Genomic DNA, 18,764 nt, shown 5'->3' with positions numbered 1-18,764 from the left:
ATGATAAATAAGGGTCCGGAAGTATTTGCCAACTGCAACAAAGGAGAGTTGTACGCCGTGGAATATGCCATCAAAGTGGCGGCGGGAGATGAGAAGACAAAGAAGAAGAGTAAGGATGACAAGATAAAGGAGAGGGTCTTGGAGAAGCTGAGGGCGACGGAGGTTGTCTCTGTCTCACCGGAGGCGGTGGAGAGGGTTTGTGCCTTGGAGCCGCTGCATCGACTGAAGCAGCTTTTGGTGGACATCTTCCCCATCCTCTCCCCAGCCGCCGCCTCTTGCATGGTGGATGATGCTGCCAATGAGGTTGAGGCTCTCTCCTCTTCCTCCTCCCCTTCCTCCAAGCTTTGATCACGTCCTACTTCCTTCCGCTCTTTCTACCTCCCATATTCTCTTCTCTCTTTCTATTTCCTTGTCTTCTTTTGCCTTTCCATATGAAGGTTTATCTTCGTATTCCCTTTTATGGCTTCTTGGTAACCTATCAGTATATTCTGCTTCGTTCGCCCTAAGACCATTGTTGTTGAATAGATTTTGTTTAGGGAATCGATAGTTAAAATTTGTGAATGAGTCGAGCATCCAATTGTCCTAAAATTTTATCACCATTATGTACAATTTCTATTTAAAGTAATATAAGTCATAAATTTTTTTGGTCAGATTTATAATTTAGGGAAAAGAAATTTCAATTTCGAGTGCAAGTTCTCATTTTTATGTACAAGAAGATATATTTCATATTTGTTTATCATATGAAAATGACATTCAAATATAAATGGCAAATATCTTATTTGGCTGGCCTTTAAGGTAGAAGTTCTCCATGAGGCGCAGAGCCATAAAATACTGGCAAGGATATAAAAGATTTGTGCTAAGAATTATGTTTTTAGCTTCATCTCTGGCTTGCATGGCTGGTTTAACTTGAAGGCTTTATTTGCGATAACTACATCGTCCCCAGTGATACAATTCAATAGATAAACATATAAAGATTGAATGATTGATAGAAACTCTTTAAATTGGTTAGTGAATCGATAAATATGCTTGTGAATTAGAAAGTTAACAATATGCGTAGTTGATCTTTATTGTTAAAACTTAAAAGTGGACGTATATAGTAATTATGATTATCATCCTTTCAGATAAGATAATAATTGTATAGAAATTTATAAAATCATTTTACGACGGCCAATTCAATGTTAAATTTTTTAATTTAAACAATTTAATCTTATATTTTTTCAGTATCAGGCTTATATATAAATGCTAAATTTTACACGTGTTTATCGATTGATAAACGGAGGGGTTCATCCACCAATTTATTATTTGTCCTTTAACTTTTGTAGCAATACCTATCAACATCAGTCCGGCCCGGGCCAACCCACGATTGAAATGGAAACTGGGGATTTGCATTAACCATCACATACAAAGAATAAGTTAAATTAAACTCACCCGAATTTGATGTCGACAAGTTCCGGCTGTATGATAACTTATGTCAACTGATACTCAATAACAGGTCCAATTAATTCACTCCACGCGATTTAGAGAGCAAACAATGACTGATGGGTCAGAAGTAGTCTTACTTATTCCGTTAGACTTATGAGATGTTATTATGATCAAGTCAAAGCAATTTTCCGAAAATCACTCCGCATTCCAGTATATATATGTGTGTGTATAAGTGGTTAGAAGTAAAATTTTTATATTCAACAAGGATGATGCTCACTATGAAGCACCTACATTCTTTGGGTGCTCTCATACTGAGTCCGACACTTCGACACTCTCCAACATGCGATCAAAACTTGGTCAATACTCCAAACAAATCAACGACACGCGAGTCCAATATTTCAACACGCTATTTGGACACATAGGGTCAATTTTAAATATTTTTAATAAATTAATGATCAAAATGTAAATTTATCAAAAATATATATACTTAAGTCATGTATCCTATCATTTCGAAATTAATATACCCAACCAAAGAAAGAAAAAATTAATTGTGAATTCCTAACGGAAGAAGAAAAGGAAGTCAAATGATTTCTTTGTTTATTCTCCTTTCTACAAAGATTTGTATAGTAACAATCCGTTTGTTTTGCGAAAAATGCGATATTTTTTTAAAATACTTTTCAAAAAATCATTTTTCGATGTTTGACTGAGATTTGAAAATGAATTGGAAAATTTTCCATCGTTTGATAATGAAAGCATAATTTGACTTTTTGCTTCGTCGTTTAGCCGGAAATGGATGACGTGGACACTAGCCATCTTACGTGATATAGGGTGGCGCTAATGTAAACAATTTCTAATTTTTTTTGAAAAAATAAATTTGAATTTTCTATAATTTTTGTAATTTTTTGTTCTCTTTCCTTCTTCCTTCATCGCAACCAACAGATAATGGCCTCAGGCAAGCCTTTAGCTCGCGTAGCCCGTGTCTATTGATGCTTGACGACCATCATCGTGTCTATTGATGCTTGACCTTGTGCACACAGGTCGTGTGACATTCTGAATTTCAACCGTAACTCTTGATAAAAGGCTGAGTAAATTGGGATGAGTTATGTTCGGTTATAGAATGTAGTCGTGGATAGGACGACTTCACTTATTGATGCATTTAATACTTGATCTTCTATGTGCGAAATAATATTCGATGATTGGTTGAGGTGTTAATATACGGGCTCGACCATCGAGTTGAGAATCTCCGTGACTATCCTAACATTTTATATTATAGACTTGTGAATCTATGTTGCTTGAAATGATATAGTACGAAGTCTAGTTCCACTTGTATATTAATTCTTGAATTGTTGTTGATATATCGTCGTTTGGTTACTAATGGCTATATATTACGCATTTTAGAATTGTTCAGAAGTAGTATTGGCCTACTAAATATTTAGGGTAGACTTATTGAGATGAAATCTCACCCCGTTGTGGTACGACCTTTTCCAGACCCTAACATCTAGCTATACCGCCAAAGCGTTTTGGGATACCGATGGACATTGATACGATGGTCACCGAGTACCCGGTAGGCGAGGATAGGGTCTATATTAGGAAGGGAATCATAGTCCGGGTCGATGAAGGGGACGATTATCGGAAACCACATACCTTTGAAGCTTGGTTCTATAGAAAGGGAGAAGCAGAACATGGACCGCTTAGGACTTTTGAGATACCTAATGGTATTATTCCGAGCTGGTTTAATACAATTCCCGCGGACGGTGAAGTGTTCGACCCTGCGCCCAAGCCCGAAAGCGAGCAATCGGAGTCCCCCAAACCCCCGGCAGATGATCGGATCGTCGAGCCCTCCGATGCGGACGTCGCGCCCGGAGAACCTTCCGAGTCCGAGCCCGAGATGGATGACGAGTCAGAGGCCCTACCGAACGCCGAGTCCGACCCCGAGGAGGCTGAAGAGTGAGACGCTTTTGTGGACTACGATCCGGTAGCTGCTGTGGACTTATCCGACGATAGTGGGCCCGACCTCTAGATGTAACTATATTATCTACATTTTCATGCCCTCGTAGGATTATGGGTATTTTGGACTCGTCTGTGGGATTCCTTTTGGTAGTATTTTGTTGTAAGCTTCGAACCTCGTACTGCTGTATCCCTTTTCCTTGAACTCGTTGTGTAATTTGATTTTCATTTATGTGATGTTTGTTTTTATGATATCCTGGATCATCTTGCTTCGTTGTATTCGGGTTTGTTTAGGCGTCCGCATGTGCATTTCATTTCGTAATTACGTAATGGATCATACATCGATAAACTTCAGTGAATTATGTAAATTACCTACACTAATTTTTTTAAATTATGTAAATTACCTATACTGAATAATGTGTACTCTTTTATATATTAATTTATTGTGATGTTATAATATCACAGTTACACGATATTTATTCATTGCTTCTATTCCATATGTACATTAGATATGTCAATCTAATGATGGAGATAATATCACAATTGTAGATATGGCACAAATGACTCATATTCAGTCGGGACCTCGGGATGATTCACTACTTACACGACAGGCCCGACATAAATTAGAGACCGTATGAAACGCTCAGATAATTGAGAAATTTAGTAGTTCATCCGGCATTCGTAACACTAATATCAAAATTGCTACTAACAGTTCATATCACATTTCACGGACGGATCAAAATGCACTATTTAGATGTCGGCGATCCATGTTGCACATGGATGAACTTGATCCACGCATACTCCCGTATCTTCAAGCTTCGGGATTTTATGGAGTTTATATGATGGGCTATTTTCAGTTAGATTGGCATTTGATTACTGTGTTGGTCGAGCGGTAGAGACCCGAGACTCACACCTTCCATATGCCTGAATGTGAATGTACGATTACGCTTGAGGATATATCGGTGTTCAGATGGCTTCTCATAGATGGACATGCGATTCTTGGCCGAACCGATTTCAACTTGGGCACTCTTTGTGATGATCTACTTGGTGCTCGCTCACCTAATTTGCGTGGGACGCAGATAAACTTAGGCTGGTTGTGAGAACAATTTGATGATCCGCCTCCGGATGCCGATGACGTCACTATAGTACAACATGCTAGGGTATTTATTCTCCGTTTAATTGGAGGATGTATTTTTTTGGATAAATCGGGAGCGCGGGTTAGTTTGTTGTTTCTTCCATCGCTGGTGGACCTCAACAACCCTACGCAGTACAATTGGGGTTCAGCGGCGCTTGCATGGTTATATCGGGAGCTATGTAGTGGAACCGATCCATCAAAACATCAAATTGAGGGTGCCCTACATGTATTGCAGATTTGAGCATGCGAGCGCTTGAGATGTGTCTCCCCATCCCCGGCGGATCGTGATCCTTTAGAAGATGCACCTCTCGGTAGTCGGTAAGTGATCTATTATTTTTTTAGTTCGCGAGTCATTAATTCTTTCCAATACGTATAATATAAGAAAATCTCATTTTTTTTTGTTTATGCAACTGGAGTCAAGGCCTACCGACAACGGAGGTCCCCACACATACGTTACCACATTTGCGCTATTAACTTAATAGAATGAGATCAGAAGACGTAAGTAATGATAGAAACCATCGAGTTTAATATAGTTTTAGCTTATAAATTATTTATTGATTTAATTTAATATGTTTTATTACGATACCAGATTGTTTGGGAGCCCTAACCCAATGACATTCTCCAGGCCCTACCATATTACCGCCGGTAGGGACAAGATAGTTGGAGGGCTCGTGTTTCACTCATTTGTTCTTGGATAGTTGAGTGGCATTATCCGGACCGAGTACTTCGTCGGTTTGGTATGCGGCAGCCAATACCTACTCGTCCGCGTGATCATACGGCATTACATGATATTGAATTAATGTCGGTTGGGAAGGATTGTGTAGGTAAACACGGACGGTGGATTGATATGTGGGATCGTCGTATCGATTACATAGTCAATGATGATCCAGCAACGGAGGCACTTCACTATCATTCAGGATATATGGAGTGGTACCGTAGACATACTCGGAGGTGGATTTCTATTCCGGGGGCCGCAATGGTTGTAACGGTTCGTGCAAATACTTTCAATTTAATTCATTAATTATTTTTTAGTAACGTGATCTATTATCATTTCATAAATTTTGTTAATTTTGATATCATTACCAGGGTGATGGCGTTGAACAAATTTTACATATCATACATAACGTCAATCCATCTCGTCGGTCTTGGGCAAACGTGGAGAATATAGCTAGGGCAATGCTATACGCTCAGAATGAGGAAAGACGGCTAATAATGATGCCACCGCCTCAACCAACAACTACAAGAAGACTCGTTAGGCCACAAGATGATGACCCTCATGAAATTGTTCGGCTAATCCGGAGGACTACTCGAGCTCATTCGGGTGGTGATGTTGTCCCCTATCCCTTGGAGTATCATACGACAGATTTCACTCCGGGGTTCACTCCAAGATTTGGCCAATCAGATTTCACTCCAGTGTTCGCACGGTTTGCGGGCCCATCTCACGGGGGATCCGATTTTCAATATTCTGACAATACATTGCCGCAGACTCCAGTTATTTCTGCCGAGCCTTATGGATCCGATTTCTCTTTTTTTTCTCAATACTCTCATACAGTAGGATATGTAGCATCCGGACGGGGCATATTTGCAAAAGATATGCCTTCGTCATCCACACGTTCTACTCATTCGGATTCTCGTCCTCGACGTCCGTACAATACTAGACTTCCCGAACAACGGAGACGACCCGCTTACGGAACAAGAGGTCATAAAGGAGGACAACATTATTAGTATATGTAATTACGGTTGACGATTGTTATATATTATGAAAATCTCATTTTTTCATATATCTTACCAATTTTATTTTATGAATATTTTAAATTAATTACATAATTACAACATTATTTTTTTTTTATATATCTTACCAATTTTTTTTAATTTCATATTTTTTAAATTATTGATACTTATAATATTTATTGAGATTTTCATAATATCTAAAAATCCAAAATTACAAAACTGCCATTAATAAATCCCGAAAATACTAAAAAAATAGAAAAACCCATTTAGACGATCCCGAATCGCAAAAATTCATCGCTCATCACCGTCAAGGGCGGTGAATATTGATTAGGACGCCGTTTCCCTTTAGCCAACCGAATTTGAGCTCGATCCGATATCGTCGACCCCATTCGTCGGTTCTTGACACATCACCATTTTGCCTTTCGATTGGATTTACGTCTGTCCAATAGATGAATATATTGTGAAAATCTCATAATATATCATATATCTTACCGATTTTATTTTATGAATATTTTAAATTCATTACATAATTACAATCTTATTTATTAATTATAGATATTAATAACTTTTTACATTAATTATTGCTAATTATGTTATAAAGATAAGCTTCACAAGAAAAAAAATTATAAATACAATAAATATTATAAGTATCAATCATTAATAAAATACGAAATTAAAAAAAAAGGCCGTGGTTCGAGCCTTGCTCGGCAGCCCAGTTGCTGAGCGAGACCCAAATTTATAATTATTATTTTTTAAAATAATTCTGTAAATATTTTTTTTTAAAAAATTAAATTGATAAAAAACCCAATTATTGATTGTAACCTACACATAATGACAACATAAGCATCAGCAAAGCTCATTCCTCCCAGCATGAGACCCGTCGTAGCCGCATGGGAATTCCTCAGCAAGGTCATTTGTATGAACTTCTGCAAAACCAACTATCGGGTACCGATCATCATCCAGACACAGCTACCTGCGACATCATTTTGGCATGCCATTGCAAGAGATGAAAATTGGAAGAGATTATTCTGCAGTTGCCTTTTTCTTATTACATAGTTATTATGAACCTGCTTGTCCTTGCAGGTAGTCAGACACGTTAGGTGATCCATACATATAAGTCTAAGCAGACGCACACAACAAGCCATATTTACAAGCACTCTTTCATAATTCAAGCAAAGTCATCATTGGAAAATTAAATCCATACAGGGCGTGATATCTGATATTCCATCATCACCTAATAACCGCCCTGTATGTAAGCATTCAAACGGTCCAACTCCTCACGATGCTCACTGACAACAGCACGAACCACATCTCCAATGGAAACCATGCCCGTCATCCCACCTTCGTTGATCACTGGAATGTGCCTGATGCGGTTATCTGTCAACCATCATCCATCTCAACTTAGTATTTCAGAGCAATTGATAACTCAATTAGGTCAATTAAAATTTCTGACAATCAAGTATTGGAATAGCAGTGACAAAACTGTAGGCAATGAAATAAATCTAGGGTTCTTCCACCATCATATTTGATGAAGCATGCAGCGCTTGAATTGGTTCCATTAATCTATGTAGCACCAACACTCTCCAGAAGCCTACATGTCGTGTCCTATACTCTTCGACACTCCGACATGCAAGACACTCTTCGACATGTGATCGACATGTGGTCGGTGCTCCAAACACGCCAGCGACACATGAGTCTAGCATTTCGACACGCCATTTTGATATGCACAGGGTTAATTTTAAGCATTTTCAATAAGTTAAGGTCAAAATGTAAATTTTAAATACCCAGCCACCTAAAATTAATATATCCAGTCAGCCCAAAAAAACCTAATTAAGAATCCATAATAAAAGAAAAAGAAGAAGAAATTCACCGCTGATATTTTTATATATCCATGATAGTTCATTACGTATTTATAAACTATACATTTAATATACAACCTGTCGAAATTCTCTATTTTTTAAGAAATGACGTGTCGGCGTATCGTATTGTATCATATTGCATGTCGATGTCGCATGTCATGTCACATGTTGTGTCAGTGCTACATAGCCATTAATAACCACATTAGCAGCAACGACAAACATATGCACATCACTACCAAAACTAACAATACCAGTCATCAGCTGCATTGCCTTCAGAACCTTCGTGTCGGGTGTAACCGTGATCAGCTTGTTCTACACGAAAAAAGATTAAAAAAAAAAAAGAATCAGATTGTAGCTTTGCATTCGGTGGGATAAGTACACTATCGGTGCCATAATTTTTGTACGACGTTCACTTGAGTGCCATAACTTTCAAAACATTCACTCAAGTGCCATAACTTTCAAAAATTGTTCACTTGAGTGTCATCTCCGATGTGGATGCCCGAAAAACTGACGTGACACCCCGAAAAAGATGATGTAGCACTCAAGTAAACGATTTTTTAAAGTTATGACACTTAAGTGAATGTTTTGAAAATTATGACACTCAAATGAATGCCGTACACAAGTTATGGCACTCATGATATACTTATCCCGCATTCAACAGTAGGAATTTTAACCTGCCATATGAGCTCCCACAACAGAGATGCTGTAATTACCTCCTCAGTCATGATGTCTCCAACCTTGGTCGATTTTGATGATCTTCCCTGTACAATGATCTTCCTGAGGTAATCTGGAAACAGACCAGATAATGAACAATAATGTTATACAGGTATGGACCCCCAAATTGATTGATATATAAGGGTGCCATGCTTTACTACCAATGCACAATGCAGAGAAAAACACGTGAAACATCATAGTAAGGTGTTGCTCGTTTTACAAGTCTTCTTAGCAAAATCCCCTGCAAGTCTTCAATGGGGGCATCACACCTAGCTAATTTGTTTAAATCGCATAATTTTACTAAACGGAATAACTTCAGAATGTATCAAGCAAGAATGTCAATGGCATATCCTAACCAATCATTCTCAAATTGGCAAGAATAATATATCTCAGCCACTTTATTAGGACAGTCAACACATGACCAGGATGTTAAGGAGGCAAAGTGGCAAATAAATTGTTGAGATTGCAGAAAAACGATTAAATTGATCTACTGATGATGCCTATGACTTGCCAAGATGAGGGTTTTCCCTACAATATGTATCAGCATACTATCAACCTACACATACCACACACACTTCCACACACTTGCATAGTCCTCTCATTCTTTCACGAAATTATGATGCTTAACAGCGGAAAGGGAATCACTCAAGAACCTTAATTGAATGATGATGAATGAAACTATAAGTTAGAACTGACTCGTAAAAGAAAAGAATTTCCCATTTGCTAACCCCTTTTAACCCATAATTTATCTCAATGAAGAATAGCATCAAAGAGGTAAATTCATGCCTTTGTCATGCTACATTAATATAAAGATAAGGCAATAAAAATGTCAGAGTACTTTGATTAGTTGTTTACTTGAAACCATACTTCTTAAACTACACCGATCTTACAAAATATGTTTCCTTAGAATGAATCAAAGACACTTTTCTAACCTGAAGTCCAGAACTTTGAAACTCCCATTTGCAACTTTGCATCACTTTGAACTAAACTGCTTAGTTGTTGTTTCAATGAGGATGCCCCACCATTCAGAAAAATGTAAGATTCTTGTTTTGATGTTTATAGTTTTTAGAATTTAAATTCTTAACTAAGCAAAAAGAGTAGAACTTTTCCTATGACCAATAATGAATCAACGACTAACATTCATGTCATAGAGGTTCTTACAAATGGAATAATTGAAATTTTTACCTCTCTCTGTAATGATTCCTGCAATAGATTTCTGTTCTCCGGGCTTCACAACAACCAGGGCCCCAACATTATGATGTGTCATCTATAGGGACAGTAACAGAAGTGGTCCACATTGTAGATACTTATTTAAAATAATAATACCACTCATACCAATAATAATAGCACGATATACAGGGGAATACATACCGACTTAACAGCATCATACACAGTATCATCTGTAGTGCACCAAAGCCAGGAGCCATCTGCTCCTTTACCTTTGGCTTTCAGAACATCAGCAATCGTTGTGCTTTCAAAGCCATGCTCTTCGATTCGTGCAGATGAAATAGACATGAAGCGTGAAAATGAAACAATCTGAGGATTTGTCAGACGGATGTGATTCAGAACTGCACTTTTCATCAAGCCTGCCTTCAATGAAAACGATCGCATTCCTTGCATTTCTGCTGTCAAAACTACTTCCCTGTAAGTTCAGAATGCAAAAACAAAGTGTGCTGCTAATACGGATGAGAGAAAAATGAGCCGTACTAGAAATGTTTTTCCTTAAAAGAATGAGATTGGCCATGGAAAAAGTACATGATCCACAATGATAAAGCTTGAACTGCTGTGGAGAATCATTGCTCTCAATTACAATCATGGATCTGCATTTAGAACTGTTGAAAAATCTCCGGCCTTTTCAGTCTTGAACAGACCCAACAATTTGTTTTCACTCCATAATAACAAGCAAGGATCTGAAAATCTGTATTGATCCATTCCAATCAAGACATTCCTGCTTCGACTAAATGTCCTATTCTCTTATATTCTGATCAACCCTAAGCCAATGCCCTGCCCAACCAGACTCTCTGTCCCAATGGATAATGATACATCCCACAAGATTAAACAAGTTGATATTTGTCATAATATTTTTATTAGTGTCATGTTCTTCTGAAGTAGATTGTTGCATTAATCTGAAACTCTAATAAGAGTCCTAAAAGAATAATGATTCTGCATCGAGTTTAAGAAGTAGCTTCATCCACCAGGAGTAGGAGTACTAGTAGCCAGTAGGATTTTGTCAGTTTTCTTTTACTATTTAACATTGCGTACTATATCAGGTCTTGGCTAAATTAGGCTTTAAAGTTCCCATTGTAGGAGTTTCCTCTTATGACTTAGAGAAGGTGTAGCAGAATCTATTAAGTACCATGCACTTCCTAAGTATTATTTGTTGAACCGTTGATTGACTGAGTAAATAAATATTTCAGCAATTCTTTGTTATTGAGGTGCATGATGCAATTCTCTCTTAGGCGTGATACTTAAGAACCCAAGAGTGATGCTTAGGACGCTTTGGGCGAGACGCCTAAAGACTTTTAGGCCAGAAACATTACCTCCAGATCTGATTCGATGCGATCAGATTGTCGCACATCACCGGAAAAACACAGAAGACCTTGAGGCAGAAAAACTTAGAATGGAGGTGAAATAAGAAATGCTTATATGGCACCTGCACTATTTCACCGAGTCAGCTTAACGAATATAACATTCTCAGTCTCTAAGTAGGCAAAACTAAGCATTTCTCTGAGAGGCAGATTGAGAGTCGATTCATTTAGAGGCGTTTTCTTGCACAAGCAAAATCCCTCATCAGCTCTCTTACGTTGCTATACTTCACATAACTTGGATTTTCACCAAATTCTATCCGTTGCTTACTGCTACCGTCTCTGCTTGATGATGCAAACAGCAGTTTCACTGGGATGCTAAAACATCATCCAATATCTGTAACTGTGTGCGAAAATTTGTCTATGGCAAGCTGGACTGTGAGAAGAAGCAGAGAAGGAAGGAGGAGGAGGAGGAGGAGGAGGACTCACTGGACTTTGCGTTGAGAAGAAGCAGAGGCGTCGACAGCGGCGGCGCTGGGCTGGTGGTGACCGGCAGTGGGATGAAGAGGCTGGGAAGACTGGGACAGTGGGACTGTATAAAGGGGATAAGGATGGGGATGAGATGGATGCGTCTGCACACTTTTAACCTAAAAGTCAGCTCGGTTCGGAGAACAATTTCTTTCTTATTCACGTATAAATTCGACATTTTCAAGCATAGGTATTTATCAAATCTATTTCTCTTTCGATAAAAAAAAAATCTATTTCTTAATCTTAAAAAAGAAAAAGAAATGGATTTCTTACAGAATTGCCAATTAGGATGCCCCTAAAGAACGCCACTTGGACCTGCAAGATGCAAGTGTAAAATTATTCTCCTTTTAAGGAGCAATTTTCTTGCATTATCTCCTTATCTTGCTTTCAATTAAAATATCCTTTTCTCTCAATTGCTTGCCTCATTTAAATGCATTGAGTTTTGATGAGTTTTTACCTTGCGTATAAGCATTGTGACTCTTTCTATAAAGTACCAACAATAATATTTTAGCATTTTCTCTTCGTATTACATTAATAATGTAATGACCCTAAAATCTCCAGTTAGCTCACATCATAATCCCATAGATTTTAGAGATTAATGACGGGATGACAGGAAACACATTATATTTAAACTCAATCCCATATACATGAGAAATTGGGACTAGACGAGGACAACGGAGACACGTGGACACATAGGGAGCCGCGTGTCGGCACATCGCCTAGTGAGGGACAAGCGTCACCGTAGGATGACACGTGTCAAGAGGGTGGACACATGCGGACAACGTGTTGGAACGTGGCATAGTCGGTGCCATGTGTCACCGCAGCGTGACACGATGCGGACGCACGCCATCGACGCGTGGTGGACACATGTCATCACGTGGCAAAGTGGGCACTAACTCGCCGCGCCGTGTGTTTTTTATATAAACCTCGATAGCGAGTTTGTTTTGTTATACAATTGTCAGAATCCTTACCCTCACTCTACCACTATCCATGTTCTCTGCCATCATTACGCTCTTATCCTACTGCTAGATGTCTCGGGATCTTCCGTCATCATGGTCGTCATTAAAAGATCAAAGGCGAGTGAATTTCTAACTCGTATAGTATGTATAGATAGACGTTAGAATTATACATTAATGAATTGATAGTAGAATCGTATCCATGAAATCACGTCTAATTCGTATCCATGATATTTGATTCGTGTTCTTAAATTATGAATTTATGACACATGAGGAAGGATGGTGACATAATGGTTAAATGCGATCTCATTGGCTCGAGACCCATTAAATATAATCACCACGTAGGATAGATGTTTAACGCGATTGACATCTTTTTATTTATTCCATTTATGTGAGCACATTAAATCGGTTAATGTACAATGTGAGACCGTTAATGATGACCCAAACCTCCTTCATTAAAATATTAAGTCGTAATGGGTTTCGGACTTGTGGCCTTCCATCGTCGTGGTTTGATCCAATATTATAGTGGTTGATTGACCGGTTATGGATACATGGGGGGTAATTGTCATTCATATTGTTGGACCACTCCATTATAGATATGATGATGTGGGATTGGAACCAATTGATTTCCAATAGCTGTTAGGTGAGGGGATTGTTTGCGTTTTCAATACTTGTATGAGATGATGTGCTAGACTTAACTATGATCGTGAAGTCAATAACTGTCATGTGAGACTTTCATGGTCTATAGGCCAAAGTTATGATTGGGACTCATATATAATGCGTTGAATAAGTTGATTCACTTACCGAGTTCATAGAACACAAATAACCGTTAGGTGAGGTAGACTATGGGCTGGTGGGACTCCAATCCCCACTAGCAATCTTTACCTAACTAAGATTGTCGTTTCCCATTTTAAGGAGTATGGATTCGATACAAATTTCGTGAGAGGATCTATTTCATTTAAAAGCCAAAATGAAATAGCTATTTTGAAAGATATCAGCTAAACAATTTAATTTTCTGCAGAAATATTTATTACTCTAAAAATGGTGAATGTAAACTCGCTTGCTTCGATACTCGACAAGAATTGTTTGATCGGACTCAATTTTCTTGATTGGCTGAGGAACATTAGAATTGTTCTCAATTAAGAAAAAATTGGGTATGTGCTTGATGAAAAGATACCAACCGCTTTTCTTGAGGGTGGGACCCAAGAGGAACGTGTCACTTATCATAAGTGGCATGATGATGACTTAAAGGTTAGGTCATATATGACAGCTTCGATGAATGATGAATTTTAGAAGAAGTATGAAAGCATGGACAATGCTTAGTCGATCACCTTGTACTTAAAGGAATTCTTTGATGAGAATGGTCGGATATATAGATATGAGAGATTTAAAGTATTGTACCATATGAAGATGGCTGAGGGATCATCCGTTAACGATCATATTTTGAAAAAGATCCGGCACATAGAAGAATTGGCTTGGCTGAATCTTATTATGGATAATGAGTTAGCTGTGGATTTGATCCTCCAATCTTTGCCCTATTCCGTTCTTGGTTTTGTCCAAAATTTCCATATGCATAACATGGAGAAAACTCTTGTCGAGTTACAAAGCATGTTGGCGGTTATGAGAAGGAAATACGCAACATAAGGCCCAATATAGTGGCTATGACTAAGGCTTCTTTTTTCAAATAGTAAGACTATTTTGAAGAAAAAAGAAATGGAAAGGGCCTGTGAAAACTGTTGTGCAACCAAAGTCTAAGATTAAAAAAAGGAAATGTCATTATTGAGGTGTCATGGGGCACTGGATGGGGATTGGACAAATCATGATGGCAATGATGGATGCATATGCACTTTTTTAACCTAAAAGTTGGCTCGGTTCGGAGAACAATTTCTTTCTCATTCACATATAAATTCGACATTTCCAAGAATAGCTATTTATCAAATCTATTTCTCTATCTTGAAAAAAAAAAAGAAATGTATTTCTTACAGAATTGCCCAATAGGATACCCCTAAAGAACGCTACTTGGACTTGCAAGATGCAAGTGTAAAATTATTCTCCTTTTAAGGAGGAATTTTCTTACATTCTCTCCTTATATTGCTTCCAAGTAAAATATCCTTTTCTCTCAATTGCTTGCCTCATTTAAATGCATTGAGTTTTGATGAGTTTTCACCTTGCGTATTGGCATTGTGACTCTTTCTATAAAGTACATTGTTCCATAATATTTTAGCATTTTCTCTTAGCATTACATTAATAATGTAATGACCCCAAAATCTCTAGTCAACTCACATCATAATGCCATAGATTTTGGAGATTAATGACGGGACGATAGGGAAACACATTATATTTAAACTCAATCCCATATACATGAGAAATTTGGACTAGACGAGGACAATGGAGATACATGGACACGATGGGAGCTACGTGTTAGCACGTTGCCTAGTGAGGGACACGTGTCACCGCTAGGATGACACATGTTAAAAGGGTGGACACGTGCAAGCCACGTGTCGGGATGTGACATAGTCGGTGCTACGTATCACCGTAGTGTGACACGTGGCAGATGCACCTCAATCGCTTATACATGAGAAATTTGGACTAGACGAGGACAATGGAGATACGTAGACATGATGGGAGCTACGTGTTAGCATGTTGCCTAATGAGGGACACATGTCACCGCTAGGATGACACATGTCGGAAGGGTGGACACATTCGGGCTACGTGTCGGGATGTGACATAGTTGGTGCCATGTGTCACCGTAGCGTGACACGTGGCGGATGCACGCTATCGACGCGTGACACGTGGTGGACACATGTCACCGTGTGGCAAAGTGGGCATTGACTCGCCGTGTCGTTCGTTTTCTATATAAACCTCTGATGTCGGTTTGGTTCGTCATACAATCGTTAGAATCCTTACCCTCACTCTACCACTATCCACGTCTTTGCTGCCATTACACTCTCGTCCTGCTGCTAGACGTCCCAAGATCTTCTGTCATCGTCGTCATTAAAAGATCAAAGGCAAATGGATTTGTCACTCGTATAGTATGTATATATAGACGTTATAATTATACGTCAATGATTTGATAGTAGATTCGTATCCATGAAATCATGTTTGATCGCGTTCTTAAATTATGAATTTATGGCACATGAGGAAGGATGGTGATGTAATGGTTAAATGTGGTCTTATTGGCTCGAGACCCATTAAACATAATTACCACGTAGGATAGATGTTTAATGCCATTGACATCTATTTATTTATTCTGTTTATGTGAGCATGTTAAATCGGTTAATGTGTGATGCGAGGCCGTTAATGATAACCCGGACCTCCTTTATTAAAACATTAAGTCGTAATGGGTTTCGGACTTGTGGCCTTCCATCATCATGGTTTGATCCAATATTATAGTGGTCGAAAACAGATAAGTTGGAGTCTAGGTTTGAACAAGGTCGCTTTGTTGGATATCCGAAAGAGACACTTGGATATTATTTCTATTTTCACTTTGACCAAAGAGTTTTAGTCAGCAGGCGTGCTTCTTTTTTGGAGAATCGGTTCATCCATGAAGGTGGTGCTGGGTGAAAAATAGTCTTACGTGAAGAAAATAATGATGTATCAAACAATCAAGTTCAAGCACCAATATCTAATTCGGTGGGAGCCTCTGATACACAACCTCTTAGGAGAAGCACGCGAATGTCTTATCTACCTATTCATTACGGACACTCGATTGAAGATATTCAACTATTATTTATTGTGAATGATAATGATCAACTGAGTGATCCTATCACCTATGAGGAGGCGATGTCGAACATCTATTCTTGTAAATGGCTAGAAACCGTGAGATCCGAAATGGATTCAATGTATTCCAACGAAGTTTGGACTTTAGTTGACCCGCTTGATGGTATTGTACCAATTGGCTTCAAATGGATCTTCAAGAGTAAGATGAACGCTGATGGTCAAGTTGAAACTTACAAAAGCACGGCTAGTGGTGAAAGGGTATTGTCAAAAAGAAGGAATCAATTATAACGAAACTTTCTCTCCTGTAGCCATGTTGAAATCCATTCGGATTATGTTGGCTATAGCTGTACACTTTGATTATGAGATATTCTAGATGGATGTCAAAAACGGCTTTTTAAAATGATTTCCTTGAGGAAGACATCTACATGGAATAACCATGGGGTTTTGAATCCAATGGTGAAAGCTGGAAGGTGTGTAAGCTTTAGAGATCCATTTATGAACTCAAACAAGCCTCCATAAGTTGGAACATCTGTTTTGATGAAGTAATCAAATCGTTTGGCTTCACCAAGAACTCGGATGAACTTTATTTATACAAGAAGGTCGGTGGGAGCGCAACAGCGTTCCTAATTCCGTACGTCAATGATATACTTTTGATCGGGAATGATGTACCGATGACATCATCGATCAAACTTTTCTTGTCAAAAAAATTCTCCTTGAAGGACTTAGGAGAGGCAATCTATATTTTAGGTATCAAGATCTATAGAGTTCTATAGAGATAGATCGAGACGATTGATTGGCCTCTTATAATCTACGAACATAGATAAAATGGTAAAGCGGTTTAACATGGAATGTTCCAAAAGAGGATTAAGGCATGTAATCCATCTTTCGAAGGAGATGTGTCCCAACACTTATGAAGAAAGAGAACGGATGGCAAAGATACCTTACGCAATTCAACCAACCTTACCTATTAGAGATAATTATCGAGATGAAAAATTTATCCATTACTGTTTAGATATTATCCATAAATCCACAACGTGAGATAGCATCAAATAAACAACGGATAGGTTCAATTTAACCAATTCAAGAGCAAGAGATAATCACCAAAGACAAGATGATTCACCATTATAGTAAATTCGGCCAAGATAGAGAGTGAGTCGAAAATCCACTTTTAATTCATCAAAAATACAACCTTTTTTCAATTCATTTCATTTAATCTTAGAAATTGCCAAACAAATTTTTGAGAAAATATATTTCCAATTAATTCCATTAGTTCTCAGAAAATTCAATTAAGTTCATCCAATTTCATGATCAAATTAAACTTGCTTGAAAAAATCAAAATCTTTATCCCAACAATCCAATTTTTTCGGCTCTAGCTCAAAACCAGTAGGAAAGGCTTAAATTTTCTAGTTTTAATTGCAAATGTCATGTGTTCAATGAAACCTAAGAACAATAATGCAAGTTATCAAGCAAACAAGAATGGATTAGCAATCAAAAGTTGAGAAAAATTATAGCTTTTCTAAGCAAATTCCAGCATGCACAACCGAAGAACTTTGCTCCAAAAATCGAGCTTTGATTTCACCAAAACTCTAACACAAGATAGGCATATATGTTGGGTCCTCAATAACAATAAAAAAAAAGATTGAATCAACCTTGGAGTGGGACTATTTCACAGTCAATACGCTCTCGTGATCTAGGAAATCATTTTTAACATATCTTGCACTATCGACAAAGGTAGGGCCAAGATCACAAGAGCGTATTGATTGTGACTTGGTTAAGATCAAGATCACGAGAGCGTATTGATCGTGAGTTGATAAGGATCTCATGAGAGCGTGTCAATCATGAGTGAGGTAAAGATAAGACCTAGATCACAAGAGCGTATTGATTTTGAGTTGATAAGATCATGATCATGAGAGTGTATCAATTGTGATTTGAAGAAGAAGCTCATGAGAGTGTATCGATCATGAGTAAGGTAAAGAAAAGACCAAGATCACAAGAGCATATCGATTGCAATTTGGTTAAAATCAAGATCATGAGAGCATATCAATCATGAGTTGGTGAGAATCTCATGAGAGCGTATTGATCATGAGTGAAACCGAAAGAGTCAAAATGAAGTTCATGGCTACTTCCACTATTAACCACCACCATGATATAATAAATGAACATGCATGTGTTATGTGCCCAAAAGAGAGAATCAAATATGACTTGTTTACCACTTGAGTCGTGTATT

At 38.1% G+C, this 18,764-nt stretch overlaps 2 protein-coding genes across 4 annotated transcripts; one reads left to right on the top strand and one right to left on the bottom strand.

Annotated features, from left to right (window-relative positions):
• On the top strand, nt 1-348 carry LOC115755840. Its single transcript, XM_030695400.1, has one exon. The coding sequence runs from the start codon at nt 1-3 to the stop codon at nt 346-348; it is 348 nt and encodes a 115-aa protein (XP_030551260.1).
• Nucleotides 349-7,248: 6,900 nt separating this feature from the next.
• On the bottom strand, nt 7,249-11,962 carry LOC115755821 (CBS domain-containing protein CBSX3, mitochondrial). Of its 3 annotated transcripts, none has more exons than XM_048284176.1 (6): nt 11,823-11,962; nt 10,180-10,433; nt 9,994-10,075; nt 8,808-8,881; nt 8,346-8,406; nt 7,249-7,612 (listed from the first exon to the last, which is right to left on the bottom strand). In XM_048284176.1, the coding sequence occupies exons 2-6, from the start codon at nt 10,426-10,428 to the stop codon at nt 7,470-7,472; spliced, it is 609 nt and encodes a 202-aa protein (XP_048140133.1). In that variant the 5' UTR covers nt 10,429-10,433; nt 11,823-11,962; the 3' UTR covers nt 7,249-7,469. The 3 variants fall into 3 exon arrangements, with proteins under 3 accessions (XP_048140133.1, XP_048140132.1, XP_030551229.1); XM_048284175.1 differs by having other exon boundaries at nt 10,180-10,442; nt 11,823-11,956; XM_030695369.2 differs by having other exon boundaries at nt 10,180-10,430; nt 11,823-11,956.
• Nucleotides 11,963-18,764: the final 6,802 nt, after the last annotated feature.

The sequence above is a fragment of the Rhodamnia argentea genome, chromosome 8 (genome assembly GCF_020921035.1).
Source record: "Rhodamnia argentea isolate NSW1041297 chromosome 8, ASM2092103v1, whole genome shotgun sequence".
NCBI classification, from domain to species: domain Eukaryota; kingdom Viridiplantae; phylum Streptophyta; class Magnoliopsida; order Myrtales; family Myrtaceae; genus Rhodamnia; species Rhodamnia argentea.
The sequence above is the reverse complement of the archived record's forward strand: the minus strand, read 5'-3'. Positions and strand labels throughout refer to the sequence as shown.